This window comes from Vidua macroura, chromosome 10 (assembly GCF_024509145.1).
Source record: "Vidua macroura isolate BioBank_ID:100142 chromosome 10, ASM2450914v1, whole genome shotgun sequence".
NCBI lineage: Eukaryota > Metazoa > Chordata > Aves > Passeriformes > Viduidae > Vidua > Vidua macroura.
The window spans coordinates 1,887,843-1,907,560 of NC_071580.1; the positions used below are offsets into that span (position 1 = coordinate 1,887,843).

The following is a 19,718-nucleotide window of genomic DNA, read 5'->3' on the forward strand; positions in this document are numbered from 1 at the left end:
AAATTCTGTGTGAGAAAAGATCAACAGAGGTGACAGAAAGCAACAAATTTTGAAGTATATTTTTTCTGCATCATTAAAAGCAGGTTTGGCTGCCCACGGCCTCGTGGCAGGTTCAAAATCAGGTTTTGTGCCTGCCCAGTCCACTCTCAGCTGGGAAAGCCCAAAAATCAGGAATTTGTGAAAGGAGAAAAGTTGAACCTGCACGAGGGGTTTGGGGAAAGGCTGAAAATGAGTGATTTTTTTTTTTTTTTTTCACAGAAAAATGAGAATTCTAAGGAACCACTTGAGGAGGAACAAACATTTCACAAAAACAAGGGCAAAAATTCAACCTACACAAGGGGAAGGACTGAAAATGAACCATTTTTGGGGCAAAAATTGTGAATTCTAAGGAACCACTTCAGGAGGAACAAACACTTCACAAAAACAAGGGAAAGACTGAAAATGAGCGATTTTTCAGGGTGGTAAAATGAGAATTCTAAGGAACCACTTCAGGAGGAAAAAAAATTTCACAAGAACAAGGACAAAAGCTCAACCTGCACAAGGAGTTTGGGGAAATCAGTGATTTTTGGGGCAGAAAAATGAGAATTAAGAGGAAGCACTTGAGGAGGATCAAACATTTCACAAAAACAAGAACAAACTGCACAAGGAGTTTGGGGAAATCAGTGATTTTTGGGGCAGGAAAATGAGAACTATGAGGAACCACTTGAGGAGGAAGAAGCATTTCACAAAAACAAGGACAAAGTTGAACCTGCACCAGGGACTTGGTGAATTGAGCCATTTTTGGGGCAGGAAAATGAGAATCATGAGGAACCACTTGAGGAAGATCAAACATTTCACAAAGACAAGGACAAAGTTGAACCTGCACAAGGTTTTTGGGAAAAGGAGCCATTCTTGGGGCAGGAAAATAAGAATTAAGAGGAACCACTTGAGGAGGAAGAAGCATTTCACAAAGACAAAGACAAAAGCTCATCCTGCACCAGGGTTTTGGGAAAAGGAGCCATTTTTGGGGCAGGAAAATGAGAATTATGAGGAACCACTTGAGGAGGATCAAACATTTCACAAAGACAAGGACAAAGTTGAACCTGCACAAGGTTTTTGGGAAAAGGAGCCATTCTTGGGGCAAAAAAATGGGAATTATGAGGAACCATTTCAGGAGGAAGAAGCATTTCAGAAAGACAAGGACAAAAGCTCAATGTGCACAAGGGGTTTGGAGAAATCAGTGATTTTTGGGGCAGGAAAATGGGAATTATGAGGAACCACTTGAGGAGGATCAAACATTTCACAAAAACAAGAACAAACTGCACAAGGAGTTTGGGGAAATCAGTGATTTTTGGGGCAGGAAAATAAGAATTAAGAGGAACCACTTGAGGAGGAAGAAGCATTTCACAAAAACAAGGACAAAGTTGAACCTGCACCAGGGACTTGGTGAATTGAGCCATTTTTGGGGCAGAAAAATGGGAATCATGAGGAACCACTTGAGGAAGATCAAACATTTCACAAAGACAAGGACAAAGTTGAACCTGCACAAGGTTTTTGGGAAAAGGAGCCATTTTTGGGGCAGGAAAATGAGAATTAAGAGGAACCACTTGAGGAGGAAGAAGCATTTCACAAAAACAAGGACAAAAGCTCATCCTGCACCAGGGTTTTGGGAAAAGGGGCCATTTTTGGGGCAGGAAAATGAGAATTATGAGGAGGAAGAAACATTTCACAAAGACAAGGAGAAAGTTGAACCTGCACAACGTTTTTGGGGAATTGAGCCATTTTTGGGGCAGAAGAATGAGAATTATGATGAACTACCTCAGGAGGAAGAAGCATTTCACAAAGACAAGGACAAAGTTGAACCTGCACAACGTTTTTGGGGAATTGAGCCATTCTTGGGGCAGAAAAATGGGAATCATGAGGAACCACTTGAGGAAGATCAAACATTTCACAAAGACAAGGACAAAGTTGAACCTGCACAAGGTTTTTGGGAAAAGGAGCCATTCTTGGGGCAAAAAAATGGGAATTATGAGGAACCATTTCAGGAGGAAGAAGCATTTCAGAAAGACAAGGACAAAAGCTCAATGTGCACAAGGGGTTTGGAGAAATCAGTGATTTTTGGGGCAGGAAAATGGGAATTATGAGGAACCACTTGAGGAGGATCAAACATTTCACAAAAACAAGAACAAACTGCACAAGGAGTTTGGGGAAATCAGTGATTTTTGGGGCAGGAAAATAAGAATTAAGAGGAACCACTTGAGGAGGAAGAAGCATTTCACAAAAACAAGGACAAAAGCTCAACCTGCCCCAGGGTTTTGGGGAATTGAGCCATTTTTGGGGCAGGAAAATGGGAATCATGAGGAACCACTTGAGGAAGATCAAACATTTCACAAAGACAAGGACAAAGTTGAACCTGCACAAGGTTTTTGGGGAATTGAGCCATTTTTGGGGCAGGCAAATGGGAATTCCAGCCCAGCCATACCTGCCTCGTCGTAGGACACCGTGAGCTTCTCCAGCATCTCCCTGTCGATGGAGAGGATCTGCTGCTCCAGGATGCTCTGGTAGGACAGCACGCTGTTCTCCTTGTCCCGCTCGTAGTCCTGCAGGTGCTGCTTCAGCACCTCGGGCAGCCGCGCCTTCACGTACTCCGCCGCCGACTGCGGGGCACAGGGAACCAGAGTCAGCGCCTCCATTCGGAATTCTGGCTCGGAATTTTTATTCGGAATTTCAAGGCACAAAGTGGCAGAGTGGAAGCAGATTTAATGGCTTTGTTCTAAATTTTTTTTTGTTTTAAATTTTTATTCTAAATTTTAAGGCAGAAATTGGCAGAGCGGAATCGAAATTAATGTGTTTATTCAGAATTTTTATTCTAAATTTTAAGGCACAGAGTGGCACAGTGAAACCAAACTTAATGGCTTTATTAGAAATTTTTATTCGAAATTTTTATTCTAAATTTCAAGGCACAAAGTGGCAGAGTGGAACCAAATTTAATGGCTTTAATCTGATTTTTTTTCCTAAATTTTTATTCGAAATTTTAAGGCACAAAATGTCAGAGCAGAATCGAAATTAATGTGTTTATTCGGAATTTTTATTCAAAATTTTAAGGCACAAAGTGGCAGAGTGGAACCAGATTTAATGGCTTTAATCTGATTTTTTTTTCCTAAATTTTTATTCGAAATTTTAAGTCAGAAAGTGGCAGAGCGGAATCGAAATTAATGTGTTTACTCAGAATTTTAAGGCACAAAGTGGTACAGCGGAATCAAATTTAATGTGTTTATTCTAAATTTTTATTCTAAATTTTTATTCTAAATTTTAAGGCACAAAGTGGCAGAGTGGAACCAGATTTAATGGCTTTAATCTGATTTTTTTTCCTAAATTTTTATTCTAAATTTTAAGGCACAAAGTGGCAGAGTGAAGCCAAACTTAATGGCTTTATTCGAAATTTATGTTCGAAATTTTTATTCTAAATTTTAAGGCACAGAGTGGCACAGTGAAACCAAACTTAATGGCTTTATTAGAAATTTTTATTCGAAATTTTTATTCGAAATTTCAAGGCACAAAGTGGCAGAGTGAAACCAAATTTAATGGCTTTAATCTGATTTTTTTTTCCCTAAATTTTTATTCGAAATTTTAAGGCACAAAGTGGCAGAGCAGAATCGAAATTAATGTGTTTATTCGGAATTTTTATTCGAAATTTTAAGGCACAAAGTGGCAGAGTGGAACCAGATTTAATGGCTTTAATCTGATTTTTTTTCCTAAATTTTTATTCTAAACTTTAAGGCACAAAGTGGCACAGTGGAACCAAACTTAATGGCTTTATTCGAAATTTATGTTCGAAATTTTTATTCGAAATTTCAAGGCACAGAGTGGCAGAGCAGAATCCAAATTAATGTGTTTATTCGGAATTTTTATTCTAAATTTTTATTTGGAATTTTAAGGCACAAAGTGGCAGAGCAGAATCGAAATTAATGTGTTTATTCGAAATTTTTATTTGAAATTTCAAGGCACAAAGTGGCAGAGTGAAACCAAATTTAATGGCTTTAATCTGATTTTTTTTTTCCCTAAATTTTCATTCGAAATTTTAAGGCACAAAGTAACAGAGTGGAACCAGATTTAATGGCTTTAATCTGATTTTTTTTCTTCTAAATTTTTATTCAAAATTTTTATTCGAAATTTTAAGCCACAAAGTGGCAGAGCGGAATCAAAATTAATGTGTTTATTCGGAATTTTTATTCTAAATTTTTATTTGAAATTTCAAGACACAAAGTGGCAGAGTGGAACAAAATTTAATGGCTTTATTCTACATTTTTATTCTACATTTTTATTCTACATTTTTATTCTACATTTTTATTCGAAATTTTAAGCCACAAAGTGGCAGAGCGGAATCGAAATTAATGTGTTTATTCGGAATTTTTATTCTAAATTTTAAAGCATCACGTGGCAGAGTTGGATAAAGCTCAATGTATTTCTTCTAAATTTTTTATTCAAAATATTAAGGCACAAAACCAAGTGGCGCCTGGAGAACGCATCTCCTCCCTTGCTGAATGGGAAATCTGGGGAAATTTGGGGAAATCTGGGGAAATTTGGGGAAATTTGGGATAATTTGGGGAAATTTGCATCCTTCCCCATCCTCATCACATCCCACATCCTGATCTCTCCAACCCCCCAAACCTTTAAAATTCCTATTTCCCCCCAAAATCCCACGTTTCTGGCACTGAAATGCCCAAATAAATTTTAATTAATTCTGTTTTAAACGCGGCTCCGTGGAAATCCCTCCCCAAAAGGGAAAGCCTTGGGAATGCTGCTCATCCACGGAGGAGGCAGAATATCCCAAATTCCAGAATATCCTAAATTTTGTGGTTCCAAATTTCAGAATATCCCAAATTTCATGGTTCCAAATTCCAGAATATCCCAAATTCCAGAATATCCCAAATTCCGGGGTTCCAAATATCAGAATACCCCAAATTCTGTTGTTCCAAATTTCAGAATATCCCAAATTCCAGAATATCCCAAATTTCATGGTTCCAAATTTCAGAATATCCCAAATTCTGGGGTACCAAATTCCAGAATATCCCAAATTCCGAGGTTCCAAATTTCAGAATATCCCAAATTCCAAAATATCCCAAATTCCGGGGTTCCAAATATCAGAATATCCCAAATTCTGTGGTTCCAAATTTCAGAATATCCCAAATTCCAGAATATCCCAAATTTTGTGGTTCCAAATTTCAGAATATCCCAAATTTCATGGTTTCAAATTCCAGAATATCCCAAATTCCAAGGTTCCAAATTTCAGAATATCCCAAATTTTGTGGTTCCAAATTCCAGAATATCCCAAATTTCATGGTTCCAAATTTCAGAATATCCCAAATTCCAAAATATCCCAAATTCCGAGGTTCCAAATTTCAGAATATCTCAAATTCCGACGTTCCAAATTTCAGAATATCCCGAATTCTGTGCTTCCAAAATTCAAGAATATCCCAAATTTCAGAATATCCCAAATTCTGTGGTTCCAAATTCCAGAATATCTCAAATTCTAGAATATCCCAAATTTAATGGTTCCAAATTTCAGAATATCCCAAATTCCAGAATATCCCAAATTCTGTGGTTCCAAATTTCAGAATATCCCAAATTTCACGGTTCCAAATGATAAATAAATTATTAAATGTAACAACAAATAGTATTTATTTTATTAATAAAATATTTATCAATATTATTTATTACATTTACTATTGATAAATAATATTCATTAATACTATTTATTAATAAAGAATATTTATCAAGACTATTTATTATATATTAATACTAACGTATTAATATTTAAATATTTAGTACTTTATTTTAATACTTTATTAACATTTGATATCTAATAATTAACATTTTGTTAATTATGTCCATTATGGGCTCACCAGTGCCCTGGGAGCTCATGGATTTAAGAAATAATATTTATTATTTAAGAGAGAATATTTATTATTTTTATGTATTACTTTTTATTTATTATGTTATTATTATTTAATATTTTAGTACTTTATTTTAATACTTTATCAATATTTATTCCTTGTATTAATTATGGCCATTATGGGCTCACCACTGCCCTGGGAGCTCGTGGATTTAACAAATAATATTTATTATTTAATAAATAATGTTTATTATTTTTATGCATTCCTTTTTATCTATTACATTATTACTATTTAATATGTTAGTACTTTATTTTAATACTTTATTATTATTTATTCCTTGTATTAATTATGGCCATTATGGGCTCACCACTGCCCTGGGAGCTCGTGGATTTAACAAATAATATTTATTATTTAAGAGATAATATTTATTATTTTTATGTATTACTTTTTATTTATTATGTTATTATTATTAGTATTTTAACACTTCAAGACTTTAATACTTTATCAATATTTATTCCCTGTATTAATTATGGCCATTATGGGCTCACCACTGCCCTGGGAGCTCATGGATTTAGCAAATAATATTTATTATTTAAAAGATAATTATTGTTTTTAGGTATTACTTTTTATTTATTATGTTATTATTATTTAATATTTTAGTACTTTATTTTAATACTTTATCAATATTTATTCCTTGTATTAATTATGGCCATTATGGGCTCACCACTGCCCTGGGAGCTCGTGGATTTAACAAATAATATTTATTATTTAATAAATAATGTTTATTATTTTTATGCATTCCTTTTTATCTATTACATTATTACTATTTAATATGTTAGTACTTTATTTTAATTCTTTATTATTATTTATTCCTTGTATTAATTATGGCCATTATGGGCTCACCACTGCCCTGGGAGCTCATGGATTTAGCAAATAATATTTATTATTTAAAAGATAATTATTGTTTTTAGGTATTACTTTTTATTTATTATGTTATTATTATTTAATATTTTAACACTTTAGTATTTTAATACTTTATCAATATTTATTCCTTGTATTAATTATGGCCATTATGGGCTCACCACTGCCCTGGGAGCTCATGGATTTAACAAATAATATTTATTATTTAAAAGAGAATATTTATTATTTTTATGTATTACTTTTTATTTATTATGTTATTATTTAGTATTTTAACACTTTAGTACTTTAATACTTTATCAATATTTATTCCTTGTATTAATTATGGCCATTATGGGCTCACCACTGCCCTGGGAGCTCGTGGATTTAACAAATAATATTTATTATTTAAAAGATAATTATTATTTTTATGTATTACTTTTTATTTATTATGTTATTATTAGTAGTATTTTAACACTTTAGTACTTTAATACTTTATCAATATTTATTCCTTGTATTAATTATGGCCATTATGGGCTCACCACTGCCCTGGGAGCTCATGGATTTAACAAATAATATTTATTATTTAAGAGAGAATATTTATTATTTTTATGTATTACTTTTTATTTATTATGTTATTATTTAGTATTTTAACACTTTAGTACTTTAATACTTTATCAATATTTATTCCTTGTATTAATTATGGCCATTATGGGCTCACCACTGCCCTGGGAGCTCGTGGAGCCCCTAAATTTTCCTTTAGGAGCACCCTGGGCAATATCAGATATCCAGAATTGTGCTTGGATTTATTAATTGCAAGTTATTTGCAGGTGCCCCCCCCCCAGCAAATGAGTGCAATTCCTCTGGATTTATGAATTATTTATCGACAATTCCATCAAAAATTGGAGAAGTCACAGGACAATCTTCCAAGTGAACAATTTCTGTTTATCCTGATTGGGCACAGAGGGAAATGCAGGAAATTCCAGAGGAACTTAAATAAAAACTTCTTTTTTCCTGGTCAAACAGGGTGCCCTGAGAGGCTGTGGAGTCACCAAATTTCTGTTTGATATGGAAATATCAAATCCCAGCTGGGCTGGGTTATCCCACCCTGAATATTTGTTCTGAGGACCACACACACACACACACACACCCAAAATTAAGAATATAATGAGAGAAAAGGAATTCTTCCTGCAGCAAAACGAAAAGCACCAGCGTTTAAAGTGCACATGCACAAACCCTGGATCGTAATTAGAAAGCCAATCATTACCCGTGCCTCTTTTAGGAGGAAAAATTGGGAAATTAGTGGGGAAATGAAAGTGAAAATGAGGCCCAAAGCAGGTGTTTGATACAACTGCTGTCAGTTCTGACAAATCATTCTGACAAACACCCCCGTGGCCACGAGGAAAGGACCTGAACGTTCGACTCATATCTGAATTTACCAAAGGCACGATTGAGGTAATGGCACAAAGCAAAATAGGTGTGATTGAAGTGCTAAAAAAAAAAAAAATAAAAAAAAAATTAGGGATGTCAAGATTTTGATGCTAATTGGGTGGAACTATTAACGGAGATGAGCTGAATATGAAATGAAGCTCTGTAAATAAAAGGTTTTAAAACGCCTGAAAAGACTTGGCCATTACCAGGTAACAATGCAGAAAAACCCAGGTCCCAAATTCCAGTTTATTTCCTAAATTTTGTGAGCAGGGGTTGCACGTGAAGGCCAGCCAGGAGCATTTCACCCAGGCAGGATTAACTGAAACCTTTTCTTATATCCCTGTAATCAAATCTAAGCAAAAGAGATCATTTTTTTTATATTGGCATAAACAGGCAGAAGAGAGAGAAAGAGCAATAACCCTAAAAATGATGGTCAGGGTGTCATAAACCCTCTACAGGTGTTGAACTGCTCATTTTCCAAGCCTGTTTTTGATACAAAATGCTGCATTTTGGATTTTACTGAGCTCATCAAGTGCAACACTGAAGGTAAAAAAAAACAAAAAAAAGGAGGTTTGCAAAATGACTCAACTTTAAATGACATTTCCAACCCTGTAACCCCCCATCAGCGCAGCCCCTGAACTGAAAGCTTTTATTAGGAATTAAAATGCCTTAAAACTGCTCCAGGGGATTTCCACAGGTGTCTCTGTGCAGAAGCTTTTCCAAAGAGCAGGTGGTTTTTTTTTTTTTTTTTTTAAGTGAAAAACCAATTTTACCATCAGCCTTTCATTCTGCTCCTGTAGTTGAGGGAAAAAATGTATTTATAGCCCATTAGACTCAATTAAAGAGCAAGAAGCATTCATCTTTCTCTCTGCCATTGTTCTCTCCCTCCAAGCACTGAGGGAGAGGAGTGGAATATTTCAGCCTAAATGGTCTCTCCTGATTTAGAGACTTCACTCTGTGCCAAGCAGGAATCAAGAGCTGGGAAGATTCAGTCTGGGTGATTTACACAGGAGATCAAGGAGAAAAAAAAAAAAATAAAATCTGTTTTCACCTGCTTAGAATTTCACCAGCTGGTCACAAACCTGTCTCCCACTCCTCCCAGCACCTCTACATGGAATATTTCTGTCATTCCACACAGCACAGCCCCAAAGCTCAGCAAGCAGCAAACACACAGGATTTTCAAATAAACACACAGGATTTTCAAATAACAGCAGAGTGCTCATGTGTAAAATATTATCATTTTGCCTTCCCCAGCCATAAATCCCCTGAGGGGAGCAGGAAAGCTCCTGGAGCAGGAGATGCTGTCCCTTGATAAGGCTTTTCCTACACGAGATAAATCTAAAGCTGGGAACAATCCTCCAGCTTCCGTTTAAGTCTGACCTTAAAAAGTTCTCTGTTAAGGAATCCCATTCATAATTAGCCTCGTGTTGCACCCGAAGCTGTGAGGAGGAGCTGAGATGGAGATAAAACATTTTGGGGTGAGGAAGAGGAGCTGGGGAGCCTCGGGGCTCATCCCAGCAGCTCTTCCAGAGGGACCCAGGAATGGAGCCACCACTGGGACTTGGCTCTGTCCCTTCCACAGCTGGGACGAGCCCTGCACACAAAGAGTTAACTTTTCTTCAGGATTTAAATTTTCCTTCAGGAGTTAAAATTTCGGAGGGGAGCAACTTGCAGATTCAATGAGCTCTGGTTAAATGTAATGATGGCTATTTCCTGGGGTCCTCCCCTCCCTCTGGGTTTGAAAAATCCACTGTACTGACCCGAATAATGAGCTGGAGGCAGCCAGGAAAGCTGGAATGAGGAGCGAGGAAGTCAACAAGATCCGGGGTGGAAAAATGCTAAATTCTGCTCTCCCTGTGCCCAGCAGTCCCAGGGTGACACTGCAGGGACACACGTGTGACACTGCTGCAGCACGGGTGACAACCCATGAAATCCCAATTATTTCCCATTTCCCAGCGAGGAAAACACTTTCACAAGCCACATTCCTGGTCCCTGTGAAACTAATCCGGAATAAAGCAAACTTTTGTGTCCTCTCCGTGTGCTCCTGGAGCAGCAGGCTGCCAGGAAAAGAGATTTTTTGGGATCATGTGGGTGATAAGCAGCTGAAACATGAGATTGTGGCACAACTTAGTGCTTAAAAAGGCTCCTGGAATCCCAGGATGTGTAAATAGTGGGGTAATAATGATGGACTGGGGGAAGGTTATGAGGGAATTGTTCATGGAAAACCCTGTCTGCTCATTGCACCTGGAATTTGAGGATCGAGAGAGTATCTGAGGGTTTCAGGAAACAATAATAAAAGGGGGAACATTTATTTTAAAAGTTTTTGGGTTTTTTTTTTTCCCCCCCAGAGAAGGAAACTTTCCCTCCGATGAGCTCAGAGAGGTGAGGATGTGAAGGCTCTGAGGGAAGAGGTGCTTTGGTTGTAGTGACACAGCTCCTTTCCTTAAAAACAGGAGGAATCAGAGAAATTTTAGGGACACAAGTGATGGAGGGGAAAAAAAGAATGGCCAGATCAGGATCTCAGGATCCCACCCTGCTGCACAGTGACTGCCCTGGAATTCAGCTGCAGCTTCTCCTGCCGAGCTGAAGGTCCCAAAAACTCCCATTAAACGAAACACCTCCTACAGGAAGAACAGACAAGCCTTCCAGAGTGGACAGAATTGATGTCACAGAGTAATTATATAAAGCACTTAATTAAATGGCAGAGGCTCAAAGACAGGGACTTCATTAAATAGCACAGCAGCCAGTTGGAACCCATAAATAGTTTCCAAAGCCTGCTCCTTTTCTAGAGGCATTTCACTACACAAACTCTGAGAGCTGCACCCAGGGGAGCAGGAGGGACATAAATCAGGCCCCAGATAAATCAGGCCCTGGTTAAGACAAACACCAATGCCTGGATGTTATTCCTTCTTCCCTCTACAAATGTACATGTGAAAGAATAAAAGGAGGATTTTTCCTGCCTGTGGGATCAGAACATCTCTGGTTATTGAGCCCAAAGGCACGTGGGGAGCAGGGAATGGTCTGGAGGTGTTTTTGTTCCTATTCCTTGAGTTCATGAGCAGTTCATTCCAAAAGATGGGAAAACAAGGAGGGAGGAGGCAGATGCAGGAGAAAAGAAGGGAGACAGATACTGATGGAAGGGAGAGCAGTGAGTGTGCTGCTTTGTGCAGGCTGAGCTGGAGCAGAGGCTGGGCAGAGTCACAGAATAAAGCAGGGATTCATTCAAAGGATCTCCTCCATGGATCCACCTTGGGCAGCACCAGAGCCCAGCCAGGGCTGCACCCAAGAGGAACCAAAATGGTCCCAAAATGCACGAGCGCTCCCGGGGGCTCTCACTGGGATCAGCTCTGCTCCATTTGCACCTTGCAGTTCATTGTCCCATTCCAGCTTTAGCCCAGGCACTCCCATCCTGCTTGTTTTTCTCTCTCCAGCCCACGCTGTTTGTGCTCCTGGGCCTGAGCTTTGGATCATTTGTCCTTGGTGCCCAGCTGGAGCAGGAATTGTTTTGTCTCCCTGCTCTGTGCAGAGAGCTCACCATCCCTTAATGTGAATCCCAGACCCACAGACTAAAGCAGCACAGAATGTGAGAAATAGAAAAGCTGAAACCTGAGGCATCAAGGGAAGTGGAACAGTCAGAAAAAGGAAAGATGAAACCAATCAAAGAACACCTGGAGCTGGCACTCAGTGCTCTGGGCTGGTGACAAGGTGGGGATCAGGCACAGGTCAGACTCGAAGGTCTTGGAAATCTTTTCCAACCTCAGTGATTCAACGCCACGGAAATCTTGCCAAAAGACTGGAAATCTTTTCCTTTAAATGGCCATAAGTGGCCATATAAGTGGCCATATAAGTGGCCATTTAAAGGAAATTTTCCTGAAACACAGCTTAATTAAATAAAATGGTACACAGTCATTGTGTTTCTCCAGCTCGTTAGGACACGGGTTGTTAATTGCACTTATTATCAAGGCAGAAGGTCAAGGAGGTTCCCAGCTATTTGCATCTCTGAATGGATTGAGAACAGGGACCTGAGCAGGGAATTATCCAGCTGAGGGGGGAAAATAACTTCAGGACAGGCTGACCCATCCTGAATAAAGAGAGGAATAAACAGTGCCTGCCACGAGCTGAGACCTCCAGCACTGACACTCTGGGTGACATCAGAGTGTTGTGGAGCAGATTTTATATCTTTTATGATATCTTTTTTTATATCTTTATTCCTGGCCAGGCTGCAGGGCACCCAGACAGGGCCATTCCAGCCGTGACCAGGGGCAGCACCAGCACCTCTCCCAAGTGAGGCTGATTAAATGTCCAAGCTCTTTCTTTACTGCTTCACTTTGCAATTTCCTCCAATTTTTAAGAGCAGTCCCAGCAGGGATTAAAGGTCCATGATAGCACACTATAAAAAAACTTCAAAGCAGCAACTGGAAGTGATTCTACTTCTGCATTAGAAGCTCCTTGAAAAAGCTCCTGCTCTGAAGAGATAACAGCACAGCTTTGATTTTAAGGCTTTTGTATTGCTTGGAGTGTTTGTATATTAAAGTGACACAGCCTGGAGTTTTCAGATTTCATGGCAAGCCTTGAGACAACAAAAAGCAAATACCTTTTATCGAGAGCGTGGAGCAAAGCAACTCACGCAGCACAGCTCAATATTTTGGCAGCGTTCCCAAAAATATTCAACCTTCCACTTCCAGGGGTTTAAACAGAAATGTAAGCAAACCTGAGCCAGCGTTTCGGAAGAAAAACAAATTTGAAATTCAGAGAAACCCAAGGTATCCCAGGGGCTGCTTGGGCTTTCATGCCATGGCAGTGAACAAGTCCTGAGCCAGGTCTCTGACAGCCTCTGGGGTGGAAGCTGGGGAGATCAGGTTTATTTCTCAGCAAAACAGCTGCTAGCAAATCAATGGTTTGCTGTCACTCAGGCGTTGATTAATTATGTCCCAAAATCATTAATATTTCTCCCCAGAGTCTCTGGGCTCTTTGGTGCCGTGCTCTGTCCCTCACCCTGGGGCTGTTCCCTCACTTCATCCCTCAGGATGGGGGAACGCTGTGGGGGTTTCTCCCCCTGCTGCCCCATTATTCCACCTGGATCATCTCCACAGAACTAATCCCACTCCACCAGGCTTTCCATCATTTTCCAGACAGTTTTTCCATATTATTTCCCAGAGAGTTCCCTAACAGTTGTCCAAGGATCACTCCCAACCGATGACTTCCCAGTCTTGAAACTCCTGGACTCCAAGCCGAGCCAGGCAGCTCTGGGAACACCCCCAGATGAAGCAGTGGGAGCATCACTCTAAATCTTCTCTCCTCTCATCCTCTTATCCCCCACAACTCCAGGATTATTCTCGGGATGATGTATCCAAGGTGTTACCTCTGCTGAGCTCTGTTTACCACACCTGATCACTAAACCATGCCCAAACCTTCCAGCACCACGTGCAGCTGCTTTTAAATCCACCTACACAACCCCTTCCCTCCAGGCACTGCCCAATGCCAGCTGCTGGAATAAATACATTTAAATAATAAATCCAGATTTGTTCCCAGCAACACTCGGAGCAGTAAACGCCAAAAGGGATGAACTGTGGTGAAACCAAAGGAGAAGAGCAGAATGGAAAAGAAAAAAAAAAAAAAAAAAAAAAATCTCAACAGCTTGAAGTGTCTCGACAGATCGGGACAAAAAAAAAATGTGAGAGAATAATTGTGGGCAGGAATTGCAGCTTTCCACCCCAAAAAAAGTGGGTTTGCTTCCTGACGGCCGACGGCGGGACACAAACAGGGAATGAGAAAACAACATCTGAAAGAATCGTTGAGGCTCAAAGAAAAGCTGCCAACACTGAGCAAAAAATAAAGGGTAAAAACAGGATTTGGGAATCTTGTGGGTGTGATAGAAACTCATCTAAATTGAGACAAATAAAATACCAGCAGGAAATGTTGAGGGGGGGGGGGGAAACCTGGTGTGTGGAAGAGTGAGAAACTTATTTTGGAGCCAACACGATGGTACAGCCAAAAAATGGCATTTCTGAGGGAGGAACTCTGGAAGAAGGAAAAGGGACAAAAGGGAAGGCTGAGCACCAAGGAGCTTGTTAAAGGAAAGGGAATTTTGGGAGATAAAAGTTCAAGGAAAGGGAATCTTGGGAAGTTAAAGGAAAGGGAATTTTGGGAGATAAAAGGAAAGTTCAAGGAAAGGGAATTTTGGGAGATTAGAGTAAAGTTAAAGGAAAGGGAATTTTGGGAGATTAAAGGAAAGATAAAGGAAAGGGAATTTTGGGAGATTAAAGTTAAAGGAAAGGGAATTTGGGGAAATTAAAGGAAAGTTAAAGGAAAGGGAATCTTGGGAGATTAGAGTAAAGCTACAGGAAAGGGAATTTTGGGAGATAAAAGTTCAAGGAAAGGGAATTTTGGGAGATTAGAGTAAAGCTAAAGGAAAGGGAATTTTGGGAGATTAGAGTAAAGTTAAAGGAAAGGGAATTTGGGGAAATTAAAGGAAAGTAAAAGGAAAGGGAATTTTGGGAGAGGAAGGAAAGGGAATTTTGGGAGACACCCTCAAGGATGAGCTTTGCTGAGAGGCCAGAAGAAAGGAGAGGTGCTAGAGATGAAAAGCTCCCAAGCCTCATCCGTGGGGAGCCCAAACCCTTAGACCAGCCTCCAATCCCACAAAAACCACTCCCATTTTCCCAAGGAGAAGGAAAATCGCTGCTTGAGACCTTCCTGCTGCTGGCCCAGCATCTGGGAGGTTTCTGCTGGCAAATCCTGGCAGGAATTAAATCCCTGGTTTTGGTGAAAAGCCTCTTGGCTTGGGATCAGGGCTGACAGGAGCACTGAGCTGGGCTCAGGAAGGAACTGGGAGGTCCAGGTGGCTTTTCCAGCTGCAAAGCCCCAGGAAAAGCCTGGAGCTGATCCCTGCCCAGGAGTTCGTGCCAGCCCAGCAGCTCAAAACCAGATTATTTTGCCTTGCTTGGCCTTGGGATTGAATCTTGGCTATTTTAATTCCACCTCATTCGAGGGAGCAGAAAATTCCCTGCAAAATAAACGCTGAGGGGGAGCCTCACCTTAAGGAGCTGCTGATAATCCTGCAGCAGCCCAAAAATATCCCAGGAGGAAAACCTGGGAGCAAATGAATGTGTTGCTCTGGGAGGCGAAAATCCTGCTTTAAAGGAAACATTTAATTTAATTTCCCAGCTAAGAGGCTCCAGCAGAACAAAACACACGAGGAAAAAAAGCCCAGGAAAATTGAATCAGGGCTATTTCTGAACTCCTTATCCCAATTTTGGAGCCCTTTCCCCCACACGTGGCTGCAGTATTTTCATAAAGTGGATTTTAGTGAAGTAAGAAATCAAATTTGCAAGAGCAACGACTGCAGGAAATCATGATAAAATGCTCGATGTTTCCTGACACTTAAAATAATATTCTAATCTGGTTTTCTAAAGCTTTGCAATAAACTCTGCTGCCTGGAAATCAGGTGGAAATCAGAGGGTGAATGAAACCAAACACAAAATTATGCAATGAATGCTTTCATTGCATACAATTAGGGCACATTATATTTTTAAAGACCTGCGGATTAAACCACCTGAAAAATGAAATATTTTCATTTATTATGAAATTATAAAAAAGTTATGAAAACCCCAGCAATCAAATTAAGAACTAAAAATGGAGTTCCTCCGGGTTTTATGGATCGAAAGCTGTTTCACAGGAGATGTTCCCTCGCTCCCATCCGTACACAGATTTTCTGGAGAGCTGCTGGGGAAACATCCTGCATTTCTTTTCCATGCAGGTTATTTTGGTCACTATTCCCCTTTCACATGCACACGAGGAGCTACAGGCTATTTTTTGGTCCCAGAATGATCTTTATCCTGCTATTTTTACTTCTCACTGCTGTGCTTTTGCCCTTGGCCTCTCTGCACAGCTTTCCCACTCCCATTCCTCCCCCAATCCCAGTTATTCGCATCCTTCCTTACAGAATCTCCTTTTATTCTCCTTAAAAGTCCTTAAAAACTTTGAATTTAAGGCCTCAACTTTCCAGCAGAGCCCAAACACTGCTACCCAACCTCTGGTGCCCACTGTGCTATTTTTGCATCATGAATTTGGAATATTAAAGTGCATTTTGTAGATTTTTTTTGGGGGGCTTTATGATCTGCTAAATATTATTGGGCTTGATGATCTGAAAGGTTTTTTCCAACCGAAATGATTCTGTGGTTCTTTAATATATTAAATAAACAGGGAATAAATAAAGCAGTGAAGCTCAGCTGGGCCTCAAAATTAAACTCTGAGGACTCCACATTTAGGGAGGATAACTGAGGTGGAATAAAACTCCTTAAAATCTTTTTAAATTGTACTTTATGTGCACCAGGAGGATGTGCTTGAGAGAAAACGCTTTTCCCTGCTGATTCCTGTGGTTTTTTCTTTGGCCTTTCTCAGTGCTCACAGGAATTATTTAAAATAAAATATGTAACTATAGGGTCAAGAAAAAAGCTGTTAAAATGTTTTCATAGGTAGGTGGCCACGAAATAATCAGATTTTCTCTTAGAAACCGAGCGAGGAACCCACTCAAACAACAACTCTTGGTGATTTAGCGTTGTGGGTTTTTAAAGTGAAATCAATTACGAGAAAAATCTGTTTTTCTCTTACCAAATATTGCCAAAATAACCTGCAGCTCCTTCCTTTCTACCAGGACTAACACGCATTTAACCTTGAAAGGCAGCTAATAAAATCATTTCCATGCAATTTGTCCGAGTATTCACACAGAAAATGCCAGGAGCTGGAAATCCCACAGGGAATCAGGATAAATCCCACAGGGAATCAGGATAAATCCCACAGGGAACTGGGGGCAAATCCCATGGGGAACTGGAGATAAATCCCACAGGGAATTTCGGATCAATCCCACAGGGATATTGGGATAAATGCCACAGGGAATTTGGGATAAATTGCCACTGGGAACTGGGGACAAATCCCACAGGGATATTTGGAGAAATCCCACTGGGAATTCGGGATAATTCCCACAGGGAGTTTGGGATCAATCCCACAGGGAATGCAGGATAAATCCCACAGGGAATGCAGGATAAATTCCACGGGGAGTTCGGGATAAATCCCATAGGGAATTGGGGATTTATCCCACAGAGAATTTGGGATAATTCCCACAGGGAACTGGGGATTTATCCACAGGGAATTGGGGATAATCCCCACAGGGAATTCGGGATAAATCCCACAGGGAATTCAGTATAAATCCCACTGGGAATTTGGGATAATTCCCACAGGGAATTTGGGATCAATCCCACAGGGAATGCAGGATAAATCCCACAGGGAATGGAGGATAAATTCCACGGGGAACTGGGGATAAATTCCATGGGGAGTTCGGGATAAATCCCATAGGGAATTGGGGATTTATCCCACAGAGAATTTGGGATAATTCCCACAGGGAATTGGGGATAAATACCACAGGGAATTGGGGATCAATCCCATAGGGAATTTGGGATAATCCCCACAGGGAATTGGGGATCAATCCCATGGGGAATTTGGGATAATCCCCACAGGGAATTGGGGATAAATCCCACTGGGAATTCAGTATAAATCCCACAGGGAATTTGGGATAATTCCCACTGGAAATTGAGGATAAATCCCATGGGGATATTGGGATAATTCCCACAGGGAATTCAGTATAAATCCCATGGGGATATTGGGATAATTCCCACAGGGAATTCAGTATAAATCCCACAGGGAATTCGGGATAATTCCCACTGGAAATTGAGGATAAATCCCATGGGGATATTGGGATAATTCCCACAGGGAATTCAGTATAAATCCCATGGGGAATTGGGGATAATTCCCACTGGGAATTGGGGATAAACCCCACTTTTCACGTTTGACTGTTTCCAACTCGAGGTGTTTTGCATAAAAAAAAGAAGCCGGATTTGGAGTTTTTAATCCAACACCAAATGGTGGAACCAGAGAGAAGGGAAGCAAAAGCTTTCCCTCCATATTTCCATATTTCTTTTTTTTTGGAACCTTCTTGTGTTTTTTGGCCGTGAACAACTGCAGCAATCCCAGAGGGAAAAGCAGGGGATGCAAATCCTGAAGTTTCTGCTTTGTGGGACATTGGGAGAGGGAAGGAGAGAGGCTTTTCCCCCGTTTCCACCACTGGAATATATAAAATATATATTTGGAAATATATAAAATATTTAAAAATATATTAGAAGATATAATATTTAATATAGAAATGTACAATAAATATATAATGCACTATATATTAAATATCGTGTATATATATATTTATATATTCTATATTATCTATTCTAAATTAGAGAATATCTATGTAATATGTATAATATATATTGTGTATATAAAAGAAAGAAATATAAATCTACCAGATATGCTGACAGCTGGAAATCTGACCAGTTGAAATCTGCATTAATACCCAAAACAATTCACCCCAGAGGGAGCTTTGTGGCAGCAATTATTCCTTTGAATAGAAAGAAACCAACGAAGAAACAAAAAAAATCTTTTAGCCAAGGAATGGCCAAGCAGGGTAAAAAAAAAAAAAAAGAAAATATTCCCATTTCCAGGCCTAAATCTCTGCCTGTCTCTGAGCAAAAACCTCTGTTTTGTACCTCAGGCATAAATAAAATACAGTTTGTGCTGATCCCAGTGCCTTTTCTGGCTGGAATAAATACTTCAAAGCATTATTTTGGGTGTAAAATCAGAATGTTTTGGCCTGCCTGAAGTCTGGGTGGCACCACTGGATGTGGCAGGGTAAAACTTGGGGGTTTTGTTGCTCAGTCAGGTCACAGAAAGACAAAACCAAGGGCATGAAGCATTTAAATCAGTTTGCACGGAGGCTTCCTGGGGAAAAAATGGTGTGGCCATGATTAAAAAATTCCTTGGAAGTGAAGGAAAATGGAAGGAAGCTACAGAGCAATGGTGTGAACAGAGCAGGAGCTCTGGCAGATTCCTAAACCTCAATAAATAGAGGAAAAAGAATCTCATTTTCCTGTGTAGAACAAGATGTGCTGTGGGTGTAATTTATGTCTATAATTTCTATATAATTTCTAAATAAAGTGCTTGGAGCGTCCCATTCCTGGTGTGTCCCATTCCAGGGAACAATGTAATCATTCTGGGCAGCATAATTTAATTAATTTTTCACTGCTGCCTGTACAGAGACGTAGAACTGAAGGAAAAGCCATCCTACCTTAACCATAACTCATAAATCAAATTAAAATCCACCGTACCAAAACCACTGAGAGAGAAACTGCTTTATAAATAGATAACAAACCTTGAAGTTCACAGATCTTTTCGCAAGGAAACAACACAAAATATTATGAATTCCAAGATCCTAGCCAGGGCTTTGTTTGCAGGTTTATTTTGGGGGAGATTTTGACAAGGTCCCTCTTTGGTGTGTCCCTTTCAGGATTATTTCAGGAGGCGTTTTTTGGAAGTGGTGTCACCACACGAGTGGACAGGATGTTTGTGAATTCTGCTTTTGAAAATAGAATTATTGTGTCCTGATGTGCAAAACACAGGCTTTGCCTGGAAGCT

The 19,718-nt window shown here is 39.6% G+C and overlaps 1 protein-coding gene across 1 annotated transcript in view; it reads right to left on the minus strand.

Moving 5' to 3' along the window:
• PPM1L (protein phosphatase, Mg2+/Mn2+ dependent 1L) overlaps nt 1-19,718 on the minus strand; it is a 69,263-nt gene that overhangs the window by 6,488 nt on the left and 43,057 nt on the right. Inside the window, exon 2 of the mRNA XM_053986272.1 lies at nt 2,462-2,636. Coding sequence (XP_053842247.1) covers nt 2,462-2,636 — 175 coding nt within the window. The remainder of the gene's footprint in view (nt 1-2,461; nt 2,637-19,718) is intronic.